Here is a 23,267-nt window from a genome sequence, read left to right on the forward strand (position 1 = left end):
CCTTTTCCCTCATGTTTGCTCCTGGCTCACCCAATATTTGGTGTCCTGGACTGGAAAATCTAGGAAGCAGGACTTTTTTTCTCTATTGGTAAAGAGTGAACCAACTAGAGATGAATGGCATAAGGTTGGAATCACTGGAAATCATTGATCTTTCCCTCTTTGTGTCCCAGAGCAATTAGCTTCACATTAGGGCCAGAATCAGTTTGGAGATGCCTCCTTTGCCAGTAGACTCTCAAGGCATCATTGCTATGCGCATTAGTGTCTCATTGTAATTGTATTTATGTTGTTGGTTGTAGAAATAGGAGCGGCGGGCTGCGTCCCGGCACCCGGCCGCCCACATGGCTAGCTCTACCCGAAATAATTACACAGACACTGTGTTCATTTAATCACCGCTTGGCCCTTTAGCTCTAGCCCTTACTGGCTAATTCTGATATCCCGATCAACCCATCTCTAATAATCTGTGAGCACCGGTCTTAGTGAGCACCGGTCTTACCGGGAGTGTATCTTCCCAGGAGAGGGGAGCATGGCGTCTCTCTGAGGCATCTGCTCCCGAGAGCAGAGCTGTGGAGTCTGAGCTCACTTCCTCTTCCTCCCAGCATTCTGTTCTGTTTACTCCACCCACCTATGTTCTAAGCTATGAGCCCAAGCAGTTTGTTTATTACTTAACCAATGAAATCAACAGATTGATATATGACACTCCCACATCAGTTGGTTGTCACCTTCTTCTCTAACTGCTACTGCAATTACCCTAGAAAAGAAACAGTTAGCATTATTTACAAATATGAAAGCATACATGGAGGGATATTTTAAGAAGAGATTTTATTTGAACACACTGTAGCAAGCATTTTTATTACTGGGAGCTTAAACTCATGCATTCTCACCAGCAGTTTTGAATGACAGGTGGTTATAGGGAGAGAAGAGGATCAAATGAAGACCCTGCAGCCATGAATCTCATGTAAATTCTCCTGAAAATTAGTGTATGACCTTGAGGAAGAAAAATTAAGTTTGTCTCAGCCAGCCTATAGGAATCTGTTAAAATGCAGTACAATTATGATAAAAGTACTCTGAAATGTAAGAGCTCGTCACATTGAATAAATTGTTATTGCTTAATATTTTTCTGAGAAAGTTTTGTTCTCTGTCAGTGAGCTCAGTTGACTTTATTGCTGTTAGTTTTAACTGACAAGGGAGTATTTTTTAAGAATTTTAAGGTTTATTTTAGAAATAGTTTTAAGGTGTCAGGAGCTTGTCAGCCATCGTTGGCATGTCTTTATGGTAAACTGATTTAGAATGTTAAAAAATAATTCACTTGGTTTTCATTCAGTCACTATAGTCCAACAAGGTTGGCAAACTCAGTCTTCCCCTTGGGGTCCCTTTCTCCACAAAGATGAGGCAGTTGCAGAACGACAATTTTGGAAGAACACACATTTACACAATAGTGAGTTGTCAGAATCCAATTCCTTCTTTCAGTTTTGCAAACAATAACAAAGACAAGTAGTGGAGTCAATCGGATTTCCATTTGTTTGTTTTAATATGTGCCAAGACCTCACACATTTGAACCCTTGTGTTGTGAGCGCTCCTCTAACAAGAGATTCCTCTCTTAGACCACAAGCAAGGTTACCACAGCATCCATCAGAACCTCTCCACTTGAATAACGTTCATAAATTCGAGGTTTTCTTGACTCTAGTTTCTCTGATCTCACAGATTCATTAGGCTTTACAATGAGTTGAAATAGCTAGTCTGGAGGGTCTAATGGATCATAATAATTTGGTACTATAGAGAAATGAGAATTATTGAAGCATTAAAGGACCTTTCAGAGTTATACCAAGGGGAGGTTACTTTTCAATGATAGTCACACTCTGATTGGCATCAAAGTTGAAAAAATATTCCCGAGTCACGCTAAGTATCTGAAACAGAAAGAGACTGGGTCCCAGCATGTTTAATTTATTGTGATCTCTTTAATTATTTGGCTTTTAAGCAAGCCTTTACTAAATTGTTTTGTATTGTAGAATAGAAAATATTATAGGGAAAACATAATTAGAGTAAGAATAATTGTCTCTTCAGCCCCAAACTGGAACTGTGTCTAAAGACAGGTAAAGTTTGGAACATGGCTGAGAGATGTGAAATAACAAAGCTGGCTCGGTTTAACTTGTAGAATTTAAGTCAAGCAGAATGTACGCAATAGGTATTTGCTAAAAGATTCTCTAAGGATTCCACCCATGTGACCTCATGCCTGTGGGTGCACATTCACAGCAACCTGTGTGGATGCATGCCCCATGGCTGCTGGCCCAGGTAGTAAAATGTATACTGCCATGCTGACTCCGCTGCTGTCTAAACGTCTCTCAGATTTCTCCATGCTGCTTCAAATTCTGAAGGGTGTGCTTGGAGAGAAAGATGTGAAAGTCAGTTTCATCAGCTGCTATGCGTCCACTCTTTTTTACTGGTGATCTCAGAGCCAGAGCAGTCAAAAGTCAGTTAATAACATGTCACAGGGACACTGCTCTCCACTGGGCTATAGTTGTATCTGTCAAAATAGCAATGTCATTTCATCCTCCACTGGCCAGATTCTAATTTCTGCCTGGGAGATGAGAATGGCCAGCTTGTACCCTTTGGTCACAGCAGTGGTAGAGAGATATGAGGATCCATTGCTAATGATCTCATGTATTTTTCTTCCTGTCTCCCAAACATCATCACAGCTTTAGTCCAACGTGCCATTTAGACCAGAGTCTGGGATTGATATGTGATGAATGTCCTGTTGGGTACACCGGACCACGCTGTGAGAGGTAAGCACGTACCACATTGCCCTGCAAAATGATTTCTACCTTGGGAGTTATAAACTCACAGGCATGATCTTCCCCTGCTCCAGAAAAGCTGCTGTGCTCAATGGGGTAAAATAAACTTTCTTATCACACTTGCCCACAAATGCATTCTATTTTGATAGTTTATTTATTCTCTGGAAATTGGTCTATAAATCTCCATTCACTCCAGGGATATCTGATTAATGTTTTAATCTTAAAGGTTAAGCATTAACCTACACTTTTTCTAAAAAAGTGTTGCTCAAGTGGAAAGCCATCATTTTAAGATTTATCTTACTGTCTACTCTTGGCACCATTTATTTTTCATAATTAGCTTTTTTGTCCTTAAAGTGTGGCTTAAATTCTTAGTTCATAGTTAAGCAAGTGGCCTATAATTTACTGTAAATATATTTGAAAGAAGACAAAGTATAATTTATTATCATGACTTATATCTTCTCCTATTCATTCTTAAACTGGTATCTTAATTCCTGTGGAGTGTCTGGGCATCAGGAGCATAGATATTATTTTAGACAATTGCCATAATCATAATTCTTCCTTAAATATATTTTAAGAATTATTTCTTGTGTGATTCACTCCCAATTTAAAAGTGATGCAAGTTAGTTCCTTAAAGATGTGGGCAAACAGAACACCACTCTCCCTGTTTTTAATGCTGAAAAGTCATCTCCCCGGTGACCATTGCTGTGGATATGGGTGAGGCAGAGAAAGAAAAGCCAGACCATGAACATGGCCTGCCTTCTCTCCTCCTCAACAAGGCTATCCATCAGGAGAGCTATTTCTGCCCATCTTTTCCTGCCATTTGGCAGCCATCACCTGTTCAAACCTTCACCCAGGGAGAATTTGGCCAGCAGCGACTAGTCTGCACACAGCATGCCAGCAGCAGTGAGTCCTGTTTGTGATTGTGGCAAACATCTGTAAATGAGGAAGTGGAGAATAGGCCTGAAATAAGAGGGGTTTATTTGCTGTTGAGAAACGTCTTTCATTGTGTTTTTCATTTAAAAAAAGAAAAGCATGTGTATATATGACATTCTAAAAGAACAACATGTCATCACTAAGACAGATTTACATCAATGTATAGTATCCCCCAGCTCACTACAGGCAGTCTTTTTTTAGCAACTGGAAAATGACAGCTGCTTTGTCAAGGCTATTAAATCTGCTTATCTGGGTGAGCATGGTCTCTGATGTATTTATATTGCTTTGCTTCGTGCATTGTCCTTTCTACACATTAGATAGTTTCTGAGACACCTGCAATTTAACAAGTTACATTTTATTCAACAAATATTTATTTTTTAAGTACCACATTAGGTACGAGGTAAAACATTGAATACAAACAGATATGCCTTTCCATCTTTGTCCTCAAGTAGCTCACAACCTTCTTACGTAAGAATAGTCACATGTGTTCTAGGTGGAATTCTGATGATGAAAATCAGCAAGAAAAGAAATAGCTGACAGAAAGCATGATGCCTTGTCTAAAATTTGTATTAATCAGATGCAAAAGAGGGTGAGACACATACACTCTGTAGCAAATGGTACATCTTATTTCCAATCTAAATTTGCCATTCAAAAATAATCTACTAGTATTATTCAAGAGGTAATGAGATATTATATTTTCTTAGTCAGGATTTGGGTTAAGATTTTCCTTGAACACTTGAGATTTGCCATTTCAGAGTATTTTTATGAGTCAAAAAAACCCATCAGAGGAATCTGAAATACTAATAGAAACGTTTTTGAAATATATTTGTGGACATTGAAGGGAAAGATAACAAAGGTCAGGCTTAGAAAGCTACTGGTTACATTGTATATCTTGTAATCAAACCCATTCTGTGAAAGCCTTGTGTGAACCCTGTATGCACAACATGACAAAACCCAACTGACATGGCATCTTCCCCAGTTACTGTTCCTGTAGTAAGAACTTTCATAGTCACTTAAGTTCGGGAGATATCCATGCACATGGCAAGTGTTCTAACTTTCCCTGTAGTAGACTGTGAGGAAACTCGGTCACCTTGGTTGGCTCAGCATTGACTATGTATATGCATCCTTAATCCTCTGCTTTTATTTTATGATATGAATGTGTCAGGAAGACATGGATTAGAACTTGTATTCTCTATCTCAATACATTTTCTTCCTGAGACTCCAGTCTTCTTTAGCAGTGGTGATGACTTAGATGCATGGGCTACTCTATTAGACTTTTTCTCCCATCCCCTGTGGAAGCCATCTTGAATTAAAGTTCTAACCAGTTATGGAGTTCGAGGTGTTTGTGTGAATGTGTCTGTGGTAGGTGAGTGTCTGTGGTTATGAGTGTTTCACAAAAATGAACACATAGTGTGGCTGGCCAGTCCTGAACAATTCATCCACATCTGTTCCAGATGACCTCATCCTTTCCCTGGTCCTCACAGCTAGCTTTCCCTTTAGGTATTTCTACTGTCTCCCCTTTCCTTCCCACTCTTAGAGGAATAATTGTTCAGTAACCATTCAACTTCTTTCAGCCTAACTCTAGGAACTGACAGAGTCTGTATCGTCATTTGTTACTTTCTGACTTCTTTTAAATAATGCACATTGTTTATTCTCTGAAATTTTACCAAATATAATCTAATCGTACCCATGCTTCTCCCTCAGTCCTTTCCAGAACATTTCCAATGTCTGTATTCACCCAACTTCATCCCCCCCACCTTTAAAGAAAAAGATGGACACACAAGAATAAGCAAGCAGAAGAAACCCCAAGCACAGAGTACAGTTGCTTTGGATGACTACCTCTTGAGTGTGGTTAATACACAAGGTGTCTCTCCTTTGTAGAAAACCAGCCTTCCTCTTCCAGTAGCAATCAAATGTCAATAGTCCCTTAGCTAGGGCAGGACTGGAACCTATTCCCACCTCTCCTCCTCTTTCCCAAGGAATCACTCAAGTTTTGGTTTTTACGCAAGACTAACAAGAAGTGAAAAGCTAATAGAAACCACAATCCAAGTCTATAAATTCCCTATATTCCTGTTTTCTTACTTGCCAAATTAGTTTACTGGGGATTATATAGTAAAGGATGGATGTGTTCCTTTAATTGAGGGAATGCAAAGCATAAGCAAAGCGGCCAACAAAGCTGGAGAAGGGAATGCCCATTGTAAATACAACGAATTATCAAAATATGAATGATATTCTTTGAGATGCCAAGGGCTAGTTGTAGCTTGTAAACACTCATGAAGCTTCTTTGTTGAGGAAGAGTTTCACAGAGGAAATAGAGTTATGTTATTGAGAAGAGAAGACATTTATGATGATACTTCGTTAAGATTTCAGGCTTTCTGTTCAGAAAAGCAGAGAAATAGCCTTGAGACAGGCTTGAAGGGGTTGAGTGAACGCTGGACTATAAAGAAGAATTAAAATAAAGAACACAAAGCTAATTAAAACTGCCAGTGGCATTTAATCAGGTACCAAGTGACTTTCGGCCTTTCTGGCTTCAACAACATATCACACAACATAGAGACACGGAAACATACCATGACACAGGTGAAACAGCACAAGTGTGGATTCCTTAAACCCCTCTACTCCCCAGCTGGCAAATGCAAAGAGCTCACTAGCTGGAACAAGATCAGCCCAAAGGCTACTTACAGGTAACCACTGCAAACATGGAAGGTAATTGACTGCAAAGGCTTAACATTTTGAAAACTCACCACATTTTAATTTAAATTTTAAATTAAATTTAAGTTTAGCATCAATTTAAATGAAAGGAGACAGAGACAGAGACCCACATTGGAGCACCGGACAGAAATCTCATGGTCCAAATCAGGAGCAGAAGGAGAGAGAGCATGAGCAAGGAACTGGGGACCGCGAGGGGTACACCCACACACTGAGACCCACACACTGGGATGTTCTATCGGGAACTCACCAAGGCCAGCTGGGCTGGGTCAGAAAAAGCATGGGATAAAACCGGACTCGCTGAACATAGCGGACAATGAGGACTACTGAGAACTCAAGATCATTGGCAATGGGTTTTTGATCCCACTCTACGTACTGGCTTCGTGGAAGCCTAGGCAGTTTGGATGCTCACCTTACTAGACCTGGATGGAGGTGGGTGGTCCTTGGACTTCCCACAGGGCAGGGAACCCTGATTGCTCTTTGGGCTGATGAGGGAGGGGGACTTGATTGGGGGAGGGGGAGGGAAATGGGAGGCGGTGGCGGGAGACAGAAATCTTTAATAAATAATTAATTAATTAATTAATTAATTAAATTTATAAGTCACCAAATTTTAACTAGAAGAGTCACATTAGCTATAAATGGAGTCCCTTTTTCTTTTATTTCACCTCCAAAAACCCATTTAGATCATCTGTACTTCAGAGAGGTCTTAATTGGGCTCAAGTACCCTCACTCTCAATTACAAGGCTGCAGGCATTTTCTGCCCAAGTTTCAGTGTTTAGTCCTTAGGTCTTGGCTGCAGAAAGACCCTTATTCCTCCCTAATAATTCTGTCACAATCAAAATTGTGACAGATGCGGTTTTTAGAGGTTCCTCACATGTGATCATGCACTTGGAGGAGAGAGTGATTGGCTCTTGTTTCTACCACCAGATTTTGTGCCCCAAACTGCTCCTTGCCAGGGCAGCCTCAGTGCTGTGCTCAGGTGTCCAGTTGGAGCTGCTGACTCCGCACTGCTTGAGGCTTGGCAAAGGCACCAGCGCCAGCCAGCCCAGCATTTAGCTGAATGGCAGATAGTGAGAATATAGCACCGCAGGCCAGACAAATCCATTAGGCTATAAGCTCCTCCTCTGCGGATGTAGTTCTCTCTGCAAGATGACTACAATCCTTCCACTTTTGAACCGGGCACTATCACCTGTTCTGTAACTGACATTCATCTCCACTTCCTGAGAAGGTCTTTGATGATTCTATACTTTGATTCTAACCCTCAATGTATCTCTAGTTGTTCTGTGGTAAGATTTTTACATGCTTGAGAGCAGTCCGGATTCCCTGCCCTGTGGGAAGTCCAAGGTTCTCCCCCCCTCCATCCAAGTCCAGGAAGGTGAGCATCCAAACAGGCTAGTCTCCCACAAAGCCAGATCATGCAGTAGGATCGAAACCTAGTGCCATTGTCCTTGGCTTCTCATCAGCCCTCATCGTCCTCCACGTTCAGAGAGTCCGGTTTTATCCGGACTGCTCTTCAGACTTGAGAGGGAAAGGGAATGGAGTGGGGGGAGGGGGAGAGGAGTGAAGGGAGGGGAAGAGGAGTGGGAGGAAGGGGAGCGAAATGGGAGGCGGGGAGGAGGCAGAAAATTTTTCAACAAAAAAAAAAATAAATAAATAATAAAACATGAAAAAACATATATACATAAAAAAGATTTTTACATGCTTATTTCTTGGGCCTAGATAGTAGGATATATTATGCCTCATTTATATTAGTACAATATAAAATTGCTCTGTTGATTTCTCTCTTTTTCTATTTAATTATTTAAGAAGGTTGAGGATGGTAAATGAGGTCAAAGAGAAGACAAAGGTTATATCAGTCCTGTTTATTTTTTCCTATTATCCTTGGTCTCTACTTCAGCCATTCATCTTCATTCATATTTTCTCTCTCATAATAAATGATATTCTTCCCAAACTATCAGCTACAGAACTATCCTCTACCCTAATGTTATATTTACATCTGAAGGTTCTTTTGTCAAACAGTTATAATTTGACTTAAGAAATTACAAATATGAAAAGGAAGAGTCAACATGTCCCCATATTTAACAAAGAACCCTAGACACTGTTTTTTACTATCTTCATTCTGCCTTCTCTGGGAAAGTGGGAGAGATTTTACATTATAGTTAGTTTTGGTAAAGAGAAAATCTGGGAGGCTGGGAAAACCTACCGGCTATATACTAAATTTAATTAGGTGACTATTAAAAAGAGTAATAGTAATTATTGTTTTAATACTAGAATTATAGCATGATATTGTCCACCAACAGGATACTTCTTAATTCCTAATGGAACCTCTTTAGCTCTTTTTAAATTCCAGTACACTCACACATACATCAGTAGTAAACACCAAATGATCAAAAGTTTAATAGGTTGCTTACCTGTGACTGTGCACTTGGAGGAGGGCATAATCTCTCTTCAGTCATGCAGTATATTAATTGTCATGTAGAGTCACACATTTTTCTGATCTCTATCCTGAAATAAAAGCGGCAGGTTCCTGTTTATTTATTCTATTTAATTATATTTTCTGCATGTATATTTTGATTCCGGGAGAATATCGGACTTATTAATTGCTACATTTGCTAAGAAAATGTCTAATACTTCATTGTATAATTCCTTATCTCCTGAGGTTAATTAGACATTTTGAAAGAAATAAGATGAAAGTAGTAGGTTTTTGTTGGCTTTGATAATTCTTGGGGTACTACAACTATTAGTCTAACTGATCAAAGGCAATCTTAAGAGAAGCGAAACGGGATGTAATAACATGTGGATATTATTACAATACTCGAAGATCAAATAGGGTAAAGCCAGGTTAAAATTTAAAGTTATCTTCTTATTTATTACCAAAAAATCTCCAGAAGGAATTGTGAAAAAAAATTTATATACTGCAATGCGATTTCATGGTCTGTAATACAGAATTAATAAGTAATTATTGGCAATAGTAATTAGTAGCAGTATTCTTCTAATCTCTGAATATAAAGCTTTCATAATTTTATAAACCATGTTGTGGATATAATTATAATCTTTTAAAAGATTATGATAAAACCTGCAACATTATATTCCAATGTCCAATGCTTCTTTAGAACCTAGAATGATGAATGTTTCTGTGCCAAATAACAACTCTAACCTAATAATGTTATTAGTGCATCAAAACACTTGTGTTTCCCATGGCAGAGCATTCCTTTATAAGACCATGTCAGTGCAGGAGAGCATAAGGACTGCATGACATGACCGTAGTTATATTCTTCTCCAGTGTTCATGTTTCCTCTCCGTCTTGACCCTTGCTGCAAAGTACTTTATCTAATAAGATGCCAGAGATAACAGAGGTAGAGTGGTCACCACCTTCTAACGCTCTTTCATTGCTTCTTTGATACAAAGCATGAGAAAATGTAACTAAGGAGACCAAGCCAAAAGAAATAGATCTCAGCAAAGGAGAATCTGAGCATCTGTACCACTGAGCAGCATTTTAAAACATGTATATCAGGGAAAAAAAATGGGTAGCATAACTCATAATTGGTTTCTATGCCACAGTTTATAAATGATAAGCTTAAGTATTTTTTCAAATAAATACACAGTTTGGGGTTGGTTTTATCTTTATGAAAACCTAGAATTCTCTGGTGTGAATTTGGGTCACAAGTCAGCACCATCCTACAGCACACTACCATAATAGAAAGGCATCCCTACTTAGACTTCTCCTGAATAAAGATTCTTCATTGAAAAATAGCCTCTTAACCAATATATAAATGTACACAAATATTTATTAATTCAGAAATACTCAGAGCTCCTACACAAGTAACCATAATATTTTCTGAGTCACAACTTCTTTCAATAAATGTTGAACTTGCATTTGATTCCTCATAATAAGCTCTTCCTGTAAGAACAACAGCAACAAAAACATGAACCTTATATATGTGGACAGAAAACAGGCGATTGGAGTTGAAGACATATGGTGTTTTATATTATAAAAGCTTTGCAGTGTAAACTTAGATTCCTTCATAATGCCGGCCACAGATTTCTCATTATGCTTTGGACCCATATTCAATGTCAGTGACAAAATTTTATTTTTTTGCTGAAATCTAATTATGAGTGGAGTTGGCAGATTTCATCTTGTATCTATAGCACAGTTACAGAAAAGCATATTTTAATCACTCTGCATTTGAGAAAAGGAGCGCTTAAGAGGAAAATCCATTATCCTGGCAGAGGAATATGAAAGATATGTAAACATTGAGTGGGGTGGGTTTCTTGAGCTCCCCTCCCCCCACACACATACTAAAATGTCACTGTTGGAAATTATTACCTTAGGTGTGCAGAAGGCTATTTTGGACAACCTTCCATACCTGGAGGATCATGTCAACCATGCCAATGCAATGACAACCTTGACTTCTCCATCCCTGGCAGCTGTGACAGCTTGTCTGGCTCCTGTCTGATATGTAAGCCAGGTACAACAGGACGGTACTGTGAGCTCTGTGCTGATGGATATTTTGGAGACGCAGTTGATGCAAAGAACTGTCAACGTAAGTCCTGAACTATTGATGTCCCTGACAGAATTGATGTATGATACCTCAAAGAAGCTGATGAGTTCTTGAGTGGGCATTGGAGACTAGGAAATTATCTGTGATACATGAAAGATGAATGACATAAAGTCTGCATGTTTCAAAATATTTCATTGTAGCAATGAACAGAATAAACCATTTAAAATGTATTATATTGCTAAATGTTGATTTTCAAGTTATACACATATTTATATATACATATGCAATGAAATTTTTAAAATGAAGTTAAATCTGTAACAGAAAATAATTTAGAAATGAAAAGGGTTTTTTGGCCTTTTTCATTAATATCATCTTAATTGTTTGATTGAAATAAATCCACATGTCCATATTATTGCATGTTACCTATCAACAGGTGTTAATTGGTTTTGCTTTCATATGAAGACTTTACAGAAATAAAGTTTTTGCATTTCATAACAAGTTTAAGAACATGACAATGATTTTACATAATGGCATCTGATAGTTGAGTGATTAATTCTCATGCCAAAATTATTTGTAGAATACTACTCAAAGGCTTGAGGCAGTTTGGTACAACATATTTCTAGTCTAATCTTTTCCTCCTTAGCCATACAACACAGTTTTATATGGAATACTATCTTATATTACTTTATAACAACACCATATGCAAAAGAAAATTAATTCCAGAAGTATGAATCCACATCAGTGTTCTGGATCTTACTGGCACCTATACAGTATTCAGGAAGAGAGCTATAAAACTAACAACAGTTCTTTTCTACTGAATTAATGTAAGCAGAGACTCATGCTGAGTGAGTCCCAGGACCTAGGGAATTGCAGACACCACAGGAAACTCTGCCTGTTATCTCTACTGTAAACAGCAGTGATCCTATTTCAGGAAGGGATGCTTTTCTCCTAAACTGAGAAGCTGGTTGTAGGCTTTCTGTCCTTTCAGAATGGTTATTTGTTAAGTCAAAACAAATCACTCTCTGGAGTAACTGGCATTTCTTAAAATCACAGACTGACTTTCTAAACAAAATTCCCCACAAGACCAGAGTGACTTTAAACACTGTGGAATTTGGCCTTTCTGTGAAATATCAGGAAACGCAAAAATATCTTATGTTCATGTGGGCTACCTGGGAAATTTAGAATCAGATATGGGACTCTAGGAATGGTTTCCTCATATCCAAAGGATCATAAGTTTTCCGTGGGGATTATTGGATGTAGCACAGGCAGGGGATGTGGTAATCTGTTGGTAATGGAGATAACTGCCATTGTTGATCTTTGGAGGTGGTCCCTGTGGTAGCTGCGAATATTGGAGTTCACTAATTCTAGATCTAGGTATCCATTTCGTGACTTCTTTTTATATCTTCTAATTACTCCCTCCGGAAAACTAAGGACATTCTACTTATTTTATTATGATCTGTGCATGAAGTCCTAGGAGCACAGAGAAAAATAGGAGAAGAGCAACAACCAAAATAAATGAATCATCATCAGTTTATGTACCACTTGCCATGAAGCATAGATCTGGCTATGATTTGTAAGGCTCTTCAGCATATAATTTGATTTAAAGTCTATAAAATATTGTAGTGAATATTTGTATACTTCCAGGATTAATATCTCTTCTATGCATGGAGAATAAGTCCTCATCCAAAGCAAGTTTATAACCTGTGGGGCTAAGCAAAATAATCACAGTATTCATGAGACAGAGGCAGGAAGATCACAGCGATCTAGGGCAGCCTGGGCTACATAATAGTACCATCTTAAAGAACTCACTCACACACATACACACACACACACACACACGCACGCACAAATTTCTGAATAAAACAGTACTTTATTTTTGTAAAGATAATTTTCATGAATATCTCACTAGTATATGAGAATATCTTTAAATATTTGTCCTATTTCTGTATAGGTACATACAAAATTTATTGCTTTTGTTATTTTTAGATGATTATAATCACTTACCACCATCTTTACAGTAAATTCAACTTTGTAGGTCCTACTTTAAAAAGAGGGAGTTAGTGATTTTTAATAATTTGAAATTTGCAAAGCTCATGTACTAAATAAATTTATGTAAAGCTACAATATGCAGAGCAATTCTCATATTCACATGAAAGTGAATTTTTAATGATGATACATTTTCTCACCTTGTTCTTTGACTCCATCTGTAAACTCTCCTTGTGTTGTTGACTGAAAAACAGTAGTCATTGGCCTGGCTACTCTCTTAGTGGCCTTGCATTAGTAGACACTAAAGGCCAAACTTTGATGGAAGAGGGTAGGGCAAATTTAAGAAAAATGGTCAAGAGAAGTAGAACCTGGAGCCAAATGAGCAGAATAATATCAGGAGATAAGGGAGTAGCTAATTTTAATGTCTTTAAAGCTGTGATGTTGTACTATACTTGCCAAAGCCGTAGATGAATAAACCCCATGTCATCTCCCCCTCACAATTTTATTCTGGTATCAGTGAAATTATGCATACCATTAAAAATATATTTGTCAAAAGCAGAGAAAGCCATTAATTGCTAGCTCTCTCAGAGAAGTAAAATAGCTTTTAGAGTTATTTAGTTATTATATGTTTCAGAATAACTTTATAAATTTTTTCTAATGCAAAAGTGATAAAAGAGTAACTAAACCAAGCATGTTTTCTATCTTTGGATATGGAATAAAATACAAAATAAAAATGAATTTTAGTATTTATAGTGTTACATTCCTAATAGATTTGAAACATTTTTTTTCTGTTCTCTTATATGCTTTCATAGCATAAAAAAAGGATATATTTTCATTTATCTCATTTTTATTGTTGGAATTTAGTACAAAAACTGGCACATAGTAAATAAACATTGTATTAAAAATGTTTGCTAAAAATGATATTAATGCTATGTCAAGAGGATTATTGATACTGAAAATTTTTTTAAATTTCTTCAACTTTCCAGGGGTATGTATTTTATCTATGTGATTATAATAAGTAGATGTTGCCCCAATGTGTCTATGAAGAAGTTAAACAGCATTGAACCAGGAAGCAGGGGATTCCGTGGCTCAAGCAGATTCCTACACAGCCATAACACTTGCTAAGCTTATGGCATTGTATATGTTATTGCTTCTTTATACTTCATTGTCTTAGTCTCCAGATTGTAGTAGCAACTGTATTAGTATTTTAGTAGTGTAACAGGCCAAGCATGTATGAACTATGTCTACAGTAGGTAGAACTGCTACAAGGATTACATAACGGATTGTGATGTAGGTGTTGTTTTTTATGTGTTGCTTTTATTGGCTAATTAATAAAGAAACTGCCTTGGCCCTGATAGGACAGAAAATTAGGTAGGCGGAGTAGACAGAACAGAATGTTGGGAGTAAGAAGCTGTGTCAAGCAGTCACCATGATTCTCCCACTCCAGACAGACGCAGGTTAAGATCTTTCCTGGTAAGCCAGCTCATGGTGCTACACAGAATATGAGAAATGGGTTAGATCAATATGTACGAGCTAGCCAAGAAGAGGTTAAAACTAATGGGCCAAGCAGTGTTTAAAAGAATACAGTTTCCGTGTAATTATTTCAGATAAAGCTAGCCATGCAGGAGCTGGGCGGTGGGAATGCAGCCCCGCTGCCGCTCCTACCACTAAAGGATTGTCTGAAAGAGTCCTCGCAACTAGAAGACATCCTAACACTGGATTCAGGTGTTAACGTTCCCATAAGCTACAGTTTCCTTTAATAACTCCTGAACAGATTTGCAGTACTTCAGGTCTTGGATTTTCAGATTAGTGTTGTTTATGTGCAAATATGCAAATATTCCAAAACTTAAGGTGTAGCTCGTGTCTGAGATGCCTCTGGTCGCAAGCATTTCAGATTAAAGCTACTCGATCTGTATTTGGGATTCATGAAACTGTGTTTTCATTTGCCATGTGTCTTGCCCTTTGCAGCCTGCCATTGTAACAGCAATGGCTCCTTCTCAGAGGTTTGTCACACCAGAACTGGGCAGTGTGAGTGCAGACCCAATGTGCAGGGGAGGCGCTGTGATGAGTGTAAGGTAAGAACCATGCTCACCTCCTTTCAATGATGGATTCCATACACATATTGAACAAAGGGGTCAGAATTATTTCCTCTTGAAAATGGAATATCTGTGCTCAATGAAACGTTTTCTCAACTATAATAAAATTGACTGTGCACTGCATTTGACCTGTGTTCCTACATACAAATTTTTATAATAATTGCTGTAATTTAAGTATTTACTCAACAAATAACATAAATTTAATTTTAGCCTGTAGGGAGTAAAATAATTTACCTTGGGGGAGGTGAAAATTTTCACTCCTTTTGCTTCCAACCAACCCCCCAACACACATATACACACTTCAAGTTCTGTCGTTTAAAAGTTTATTTCAGTGGATTAACACTGGAAATAGTGAAGATTTTCATCATAGTTTTAGAACTATGACTGAAATTATGATTGATTCACATGAACTATCCCATCAATGAGAATGTTGTTTTCAGTATCTGTTTCCAGTGATAGCCCTGCCCCGTGTTGAGGCTCCCTCAGGAGAGCCAGCCAGTTTTGGCTCCTATCACATAGATACATTTTGTTATTCACAACAAGCAAGTCATTTTCAGATGTCAGACTGGCCTTTAGTAGAAAGTTTCAAAATACCCCTGCTTCTATCACTTGAATAATACCATATGCTCAACCTTGCCTGTTTCTTTGTTTTTCCTTCTCTTGGGTTTTAAAGCTCAGTACGTGGTGGGACTCAGCGAAGCGATTCTGTGAGCTGTGTGACTGCAGTCCCTTGGGCTCTGTGTCACCACAGTGTGATATGACGGGAAGATGTATCTGTAAATCAGGCTTTGTAGGGAAACAGTGCAACCTCCGAAGGCAGGTGCACCATCAGGAGGAGCAGGCACACAGAGCGCAGCGGGTGCTGGGGTCACCTCGGATGTGGGGTTCCAGAGGGTGCCCCAGGGGAACCTATTGGACCTCTGTGCCGGTAGGCACTGCATGGTTGTGTGGGCATGCTATTTCCTGGACTGTAGCTGAAGAGGCTTGGAAACCTTTTGCCGAATAATTTTGGTAACTAAGTGTGCAAACTGTTCGCTAAGTATGCAAATTGCAAATGCAGAAATTATACAATGCCTGACTAAAGCCTGACTTTTAAGATTTGTGCATAAGTATCCATTAAGCATGGCTGTGGGGGTTGGAGAGATGTCTCATCAGTTAAAAGCATTGACTGCTCTTCCAGAGAACCCAAGTTTGAGTCCCAATACCTAGCTAAAAATATCTGCAACTTCCTCTTCTGGCCTCTGTAAGCACCAGGCACCAATGTGGTGCTCACACATACAAACGACTCATACACATAAAATAAAATATTTTTGAAAGCATAGCTGTGGACAAACCAAATAAAAATTTTGTTGGAGGGAACCCAAGGTATCAAACGTGACCTTTCTGGAATACTAACATAAGCCTGACATATCATTTTCACTAAGGTTTTGCTAATTTCCACCCGTGATTCTGCTCATGTACACATCAAACACAAGAAACACATAACCCTCTTTAAATGAAGAACAGACACGAAGGAAAACTTTCCACTTTCAAAAATTTTCTTCATTGGGAGGCTCACAGCAATCTGCCTGTTGCCATAGTTCCAGTGTATCTAAATCCCCAGCAATTGCACTCATGTCAATGTACACACATGCATACACACACACGCACACACATGCATGCACATGCATGCACACACATATACACAGACACATATACACACAGAGAGACACGTGCACACACTCATAGACACAGACACACACACACATACACATGCATGCACACACATGAACAGACACATACACACAGAGACACATAAACACACAGACATACACATGCACACTCTCACACTACATACAATTTAAAAATAAATCTTAAAGTTCCAGGTAATAGGGGATCCTGATTGCCCACTTGTCTCGGTGGAGGCTTCAGGTCTCAGTGTTACGTATCTCTGTTACAACACTATGCACAAAAGGGAGGTGGCTATAGTTATCTGAGGGATCGTCCTGGAAGTTCATACTTGTTATAGTTGGAGAGCAGCGCTTGGCACATAGGAAGCAACATGCACCTGCTAGACTTTGTTACTACCCCAGGTGAGAGGTACTGATGGGAGCCGTCAGTCTTTCTGTGGGTTCTGGAAGGGAGCTCTATGTAATCTCAGTTATAGATTACAAGATTGTTCCTCAACTTTATTTATTGGAGAGCTTTTCTTTGAACTGAGGAATAGATATATTAGTACCAATTTTATTAAAATTTATTGTTTTATTAGGAAGTTTGGTACTTTTATTTGAACTACAATATATAAATATTAGAAAAGGATTTTAGCAACCATTTGTTTTATTTATTTCTTTATATAATCAGTCTTACAATAATTAATGACAGCTGTGATTTAGAAATCCATTTTATATTTGATTGATTTGTCCCTTAAAGGAATGTGCATATCTATACATACATAAGTGTATTTGCTAAATGTGGAGGATTCCGGAAATAAAGATAATTGTTAAGTCCAGTCTTTACAATCAGGCTTAGTATATGAAAAAAAGTTATAATACAATGACTAATGGGAAGTTTTACAACTACAATTCAGATAGTTGAAAATTTAAGCATGGTGGGCTCAGTGGGGAAAGGGCCTGACACCTTGAGTTCCAGCCTCAAATCCACAGTGAAAAGAGAGGACCAGTCAGGAAAGTGGCTCTTTCCACTCCTACGTTGGTGTGGGAGACACATGCTCTCACTGCAAACACACATCATACACTCAATATTAAGAAAAATAGTACATAAAATTTAGGTTTCTGCTTTGCTTCCAAAAAAACCGAAGCACATTATCGTTTAGACTTTTTTGGAATCCAAGTGTTTCTGTATATGTGGGTATCTGGTGTCTGTGTTTGCGCATGTGTCATGGCTGTGTATGTGCATGTGGCTGTGTGTGTGTTTGTGTGTGCCTGGATGTATGTGTACATAATGTAATTGGAATCACAGTCTAGATAATGTGTATGCTGCCTTTAGAATTTTTATGTGATGTCGCATCATAAATGTATTCCTACCATTAAAACTGCTTCAAAATAGATTTTACTTAATTGCTTCTCATTTTATAGCATGAATGTACTATAATTTAATTTATTCAGTACTTTCTCTAACAGTGTAGATTTGAGTGTTACATGCTATGATAAACAATCTGTAACGAGCTTGCTTGTTATTTAGTCATTGTTCTAATATCTGATAATTCCTCTGAGATTAAGGATTTTACATTGAAATATTTTTATTAATAAAATCTGTTTTCATTTTTCTTTATATATGTAGGTAAATTTAATTTTAAAATTATTTGTTGTCACTGTTTACATAGCTTCTATTTTAATATGATGAAATCTGAATTACAAATAGAACTTAAAATAAGGCGAACAGTAAAAATTAACATGATTATCACGTTCAATCAACTCATTGTACATTTTAAACAATGCAACCATTCTTAGCTAGTCATATTAAGTCTAATTCTCATTATAATTTTAATTTCTCAAATTTATTTCTAATACTGCTAACAATAATATTAAAAAATATATAATGAAGCTTATTCATTTCTCTTTGGGTGATTCCTATTAAATGGCAAGATTAATTTTTATCAAGAAGTAATTATGAAGTCTAATTTTCCAAAATACAAATTATTTTGACAAAGAAGTAATTACGGGGAGTAATTTTCCAGATTAAAATGCCATAATAATGTGACATACTTTTTATTTATAAAAGAAAAGTGGTGTGCTTTAAGTATGATATGTGGTTCTCATTTTTCTAATAGTAGCGTTGAGTCCAGAATTCACCGGTGTTTTTAATCATAGTTATCCTGGGCCTGGTAACATGCATTTCAAGGATGTCTTCACAGTTGGTAATACAAGCCTGGTGGAAGATGAATCGGTACAGATAGATGTGGGACCCGCAGTTTCAAACTTGGATGGACAGGCTGGCCTTATCTTTCTAATCTAGTGCATTGATCTTTTCTCACAAACTGGCTTTAATGACTAGAATCCTGATCATTATTTTTGAAAATGTCTTAACCAAGCACAGGTAGTTCACAAAATCTGAAAGTAATCAATTTAATATATTAGCAGTAAAGTGAGTAAAATGTTAAATTAAAGCCAGGAAGGTAGTGAATAATCTATTTTACATTGTTATTAGAACCAAGGAAGATTATACAAAGGCTTTTGAAACTAAGATGACAACATAGTACCTATTTTGATAATTAATTTTGATGATACTTCTAATTAACCATACTTTTCACTTTGTCAACATAGAAAATCCACTGAATAACAGACAGTTGTCAGTGCCACCAGAGAGCCTGGTGACTCATGGGTTCCTCACTGCTGATTGCTCTCTAGATTCTGTGCTTCTTGTTAGTATGAATTCACTTGTTGAGATTTATATTTTCTTTTCTTTTCCATGCCAGCCTGAAACCTTTGGCCTGCAATTGGGAAGGGGGTGTGTTCCCTGCAACTGTAATTCTTTTGGCTCAAAGTCATTTGACTGTGACGAGAGTGGGCAGTGCTGGTGCCAGCCTGGAGTAGCAGGGAAGAAATGTGACCGTTGTGCCCATGGCTACTTCAACTTCCAAGAAGGAGGCTGTACAGGTCTGTAAACGAGACTACTGTCCTGTGCATTTGTTCTTAAAGTTTATGATGCTGGTTCTTGTAACAGTTTGTTCTGTTAAAGAGAATGCAGGTTGAAAACAAGTATGTGATGCAGAATATTTAAAGTAATGAATATGCTAATTTGTAATAATTAACAAATAGAACACAGCACAGTTGGGAACGCTCCCCTGCATGTAACTATGCTTGCAAGCACTGAGCAACAATCAGCAGATCCTGATGTAGATGTGCCCTTTTGTCTGTGTCCTCTATTCCCATGACTTCCACAGCTTGAAAAATCAAATTCCAGGGGTTTTGGTGCCATTGTTTTCTTAGATTCCTTTCAAACTAAGAGAACTCAATTTTACCAAACACAAAATGGACACGAGACTTAAGGGAGTTTTGTTTTTGTCTTGATTTTTTTGTGTCTGGTAGAAAAACCAAGCTTGTATCAAAGTTGCCTCAGAAGGCTTTATATCCTGGGCGAGAAACGAGTTGTATCTTGATATTTATTTCATGGAAAACTACAGGATGTAGTTTCAAACATGATTCCTTGAAAGAGTGTTTGTCCTATGCCCAGCCAGAGCTTTCACACAAATCATGAACTAAACATACACACACACACACACACACACCACAATTAATCAATCAATTATCACCCTAGGAGTGAAATTAAAGATTGCAAGTAGCTTTGATTTATATATCACAAATTTAGGGTTGATGGTATTCCAACAACGACAAAAATGATTTGCACCTTTGTTTACTAAGTTCTTTGACTGACAGCTCTTACCTCTGTACGGTACTCTCGGCACCATGGCAAGATTTTAAAATATTGTCATTGACTATTGAAGTAAATTCATGTGAGAATCAAAATAATATTGCAAAGTATTTAAGGTACCAGTATCTTTCAGTGCGCCTCCTGAATTCTAAGCTGATAGCTTTCATCAGAAAGTCATTTTTGGTCATTTGTGTTGTGATAGAGATCGCGTAAGACCTGTGTGATCTCTAACCTAATATTCAATAGCACTAAAAAGTATAAAGAACCACTTAAAATATTCTGATCTTTAAGTGCAATTCTCATTAATATTTTAACATGATATGAATTAATGCAAAGCTTTCTAAGTGAGGGATTCTATTGCTGTGATAAAACATCCTGACGAAAGCAACTTGTAGAAGAAAAGGTGTATTTCAGCTTACAATACTTAGATCACACCCCATCACTAAGAGAAGTCAGAACAGAAACTCAAGGCAGGAATCACGAGGCAGGAGATGATACAGACGCCATGGAGGAATATAACTTAGTGGTTTTCTCCTCGTGGCCTGCTTAGCCTGCTTTCTTATACAACTGTGGACCTCCAGACTCCAGGTGGCAGCATCCACATGAAAGTGGGTCCACCCACTTCAATCACCCATCAAAAAAGCTGCCCATAAGTGTTGCAATGGAGAGGGCCACTTGTTCATCCTGGCCACCTGGCTTGCTTAGGCCCAAAATAACCACACAGAAATTGTATTAATTAAATCACTGCTTAGCCCATTAGCTCTAGCCTCTTATTGGCTAACTCTCACATCTTGATTTAACCTATTTCTATTAATCTGTATATTGCCATGTGGCAGTGGCTTACCAGAAAAGATTCAGCAAGTCTGTCTCCGGCAGCTCCATGGCATTCCTCTCTGACTCTGCTTTCCTCCTCCCAGAATTAAATTATGTCTTCTCTGCCCACCTAAGTTCTGCCCTATCAAATAGGCCAAGGCAGTTTCTTTATTCATTAACCAATGAAGGCAACACATAAACAGAAGAACCTCCTACACGACATAAGTTACAGTTGTATAGTTTGGTCTTCTTGTGGACCTCCTAATAGTGGAGCAGGGGCTATCTCTGACTCTGTTACCTTCTATCAGGATCATTTCTTCCTACTTAATTGCCCCATCCAGCCTTAATAGGAAAAGAGATACCTGGTCTTATTGCAACTTGATATGCGATATGGGAAGTCCTTCTGTATATGTGTTGCTTTTTCTTGGTTAATGAACAAAGAATCTGCTTTGGCTGTGATAGGGCAGAATAGAACTAGGCCAGAAAGCTAAACTGAATGCTAGGAGAAAGAAGGCAGGGTTGCCATGTAGCCCCCAGAGGAGACAAATGCCGGAACTTTAACCCATAAGCCACAACCTTGTGGTGATACACACATTAATAGAAGTAGGTTAATTTAAGCTATAAGAGCTACTTAGCAATACACTTAAATGATTGGCCTAGCAGAGATTTAATTAATATAGTTTCTGAGTGATTATTTTAGGTCTGGGCAGCCAGGAAGCAAACAAGTAGTCTCCGTCAACAGATTTGTCATGGTTAGGTGATATACATGGGAGGCTTGCCCTTTTCTGAAGAGTAAGGAGGAATAGTGGTTGGGGGAGTGGAAGGTTTTGGGAAGGAGAGATAGTAAAATGTGATTGGGATGGAAATTAATTAATTAGTTAATTAATAAAATACAAAAGAAAAGAGTATTCCTCATGCCAAATAGCCTATATGTATCTAGTGTTCCAATCAATAACTAATTGTATGACCTTGGATGTTTGCTTTGACTATGCTTTCTTTCTGCAAAATTCATCTTTATTTTAGGTTATCAACATTATCTATGTCATGAGGATTTGTAGGAATTCACTGAGTTAATAATAGATTTGGAGTAAAGGCTGGCTATCAGTATTGTTGGTTTCTTACCATTATCTTTATTAACATTTTAAATTGCAATACACATTGTGCGTTGACAGAGAAAACTAATTCATTGCTCAAGTATGATTACACTGAAATTCTACATGGAGAATTTCTATTTCCAAATAATGATTCAAACTGTCCCATCATGTTTCTTATTAGATAAATTTAGACATAATGCTATTTTTCTTCTTAATGAATGTCATATATAAATAAACCTATTATCTTAGAATTAGCAAAAACAATAACAATAGCAAAGACAATATCCACTGCCATTTATTTGTACTTACTCTATGTCAAGCATTGTGTTAAACATTCACATCTGCTATGAAACACTTTGATAATTATGACCCCTTAAAATTCAACTGAATCAAATATCTAACTAGACTCAATTAAAATGATTTAACCATCAGTTCACTAACTAAAAGCTTTCCGACAACATTGATCTTCAATTTGAATTCAAGTATTTGGTATGTATTTATTTTTTGCAAAAACTTCTTTTAAATCAAGTGCTGTGCTTAACTGTATTCTTTCCAGTTGAATTGAGTCTAGACACTGAGTGACATGCATCACTTCTCATGATTGGCTTTGAAGGTCTTCTGAAAGCCAATTCTTACATTCTTTGAGGACAAACAATAAGTAGAAAATTCATATTCTTATAGTTCATTTCTAGTGAGAAAAATACTTTGGAATTAACGTACTAAATTGGGTCATAAAGAAATTAGAAATTATTTTAAAAGTTTCATGATGGAACTATTTTAAAAGATACATAAAACTAAAATATAACCTGTTATTTGCAACTACATACATGGTGTACTAGATTTAAGATGCTGGGTTTGTTGGTTTTATTGAAAATCAATATTATCAGGAAGAAAAGAGTTAATTTTTACAGCAAAGGAATGTATTTATAAACTTGAAATATATACAGCCTAAATTCCATTTAAGTTCTAAGACAG

General features: G+C 37.5%; 1 protein-coding gene across 1 annotated transcript in view; it reads left to right on the forward strand.

Annotated features, from left to right (window-relative positions):
- Positions 1-23,267, forward strand: part of Lama2 (laminin subunit alpha 2) — a 337,962-nt gene that overhangs the window by 111,144 nt on the left and 203,551 nt on the right. Inside the window, 4 exon segments of the mRNA XM_026786227.1 lie at positions 2,694-2,780; positions 10,764-10,975; positions 14,888-14,994; positions 19,430-19,610. Coding sequence (XP_026642028.1) covers positions 2,694-2,780; positions 10,764-10,975; positions 14,888-14,994; positions 19,430-19,610 — 587 coding nt within the window.

Source organism: Microtus ochrogaster, linkage group LG4 (assembly GCF_000317375.1).
Source record: "Microtus ochrogaster isolate Prairie Vole_2 linkage group LG4, MicOch1.0, whole genome shotgun sequence".
NCBI lineage: Eukaryota > Metazoa > Chordata > Mammalia > Rodentia > Cricetidae > Microtus > Microtus ochrogaster.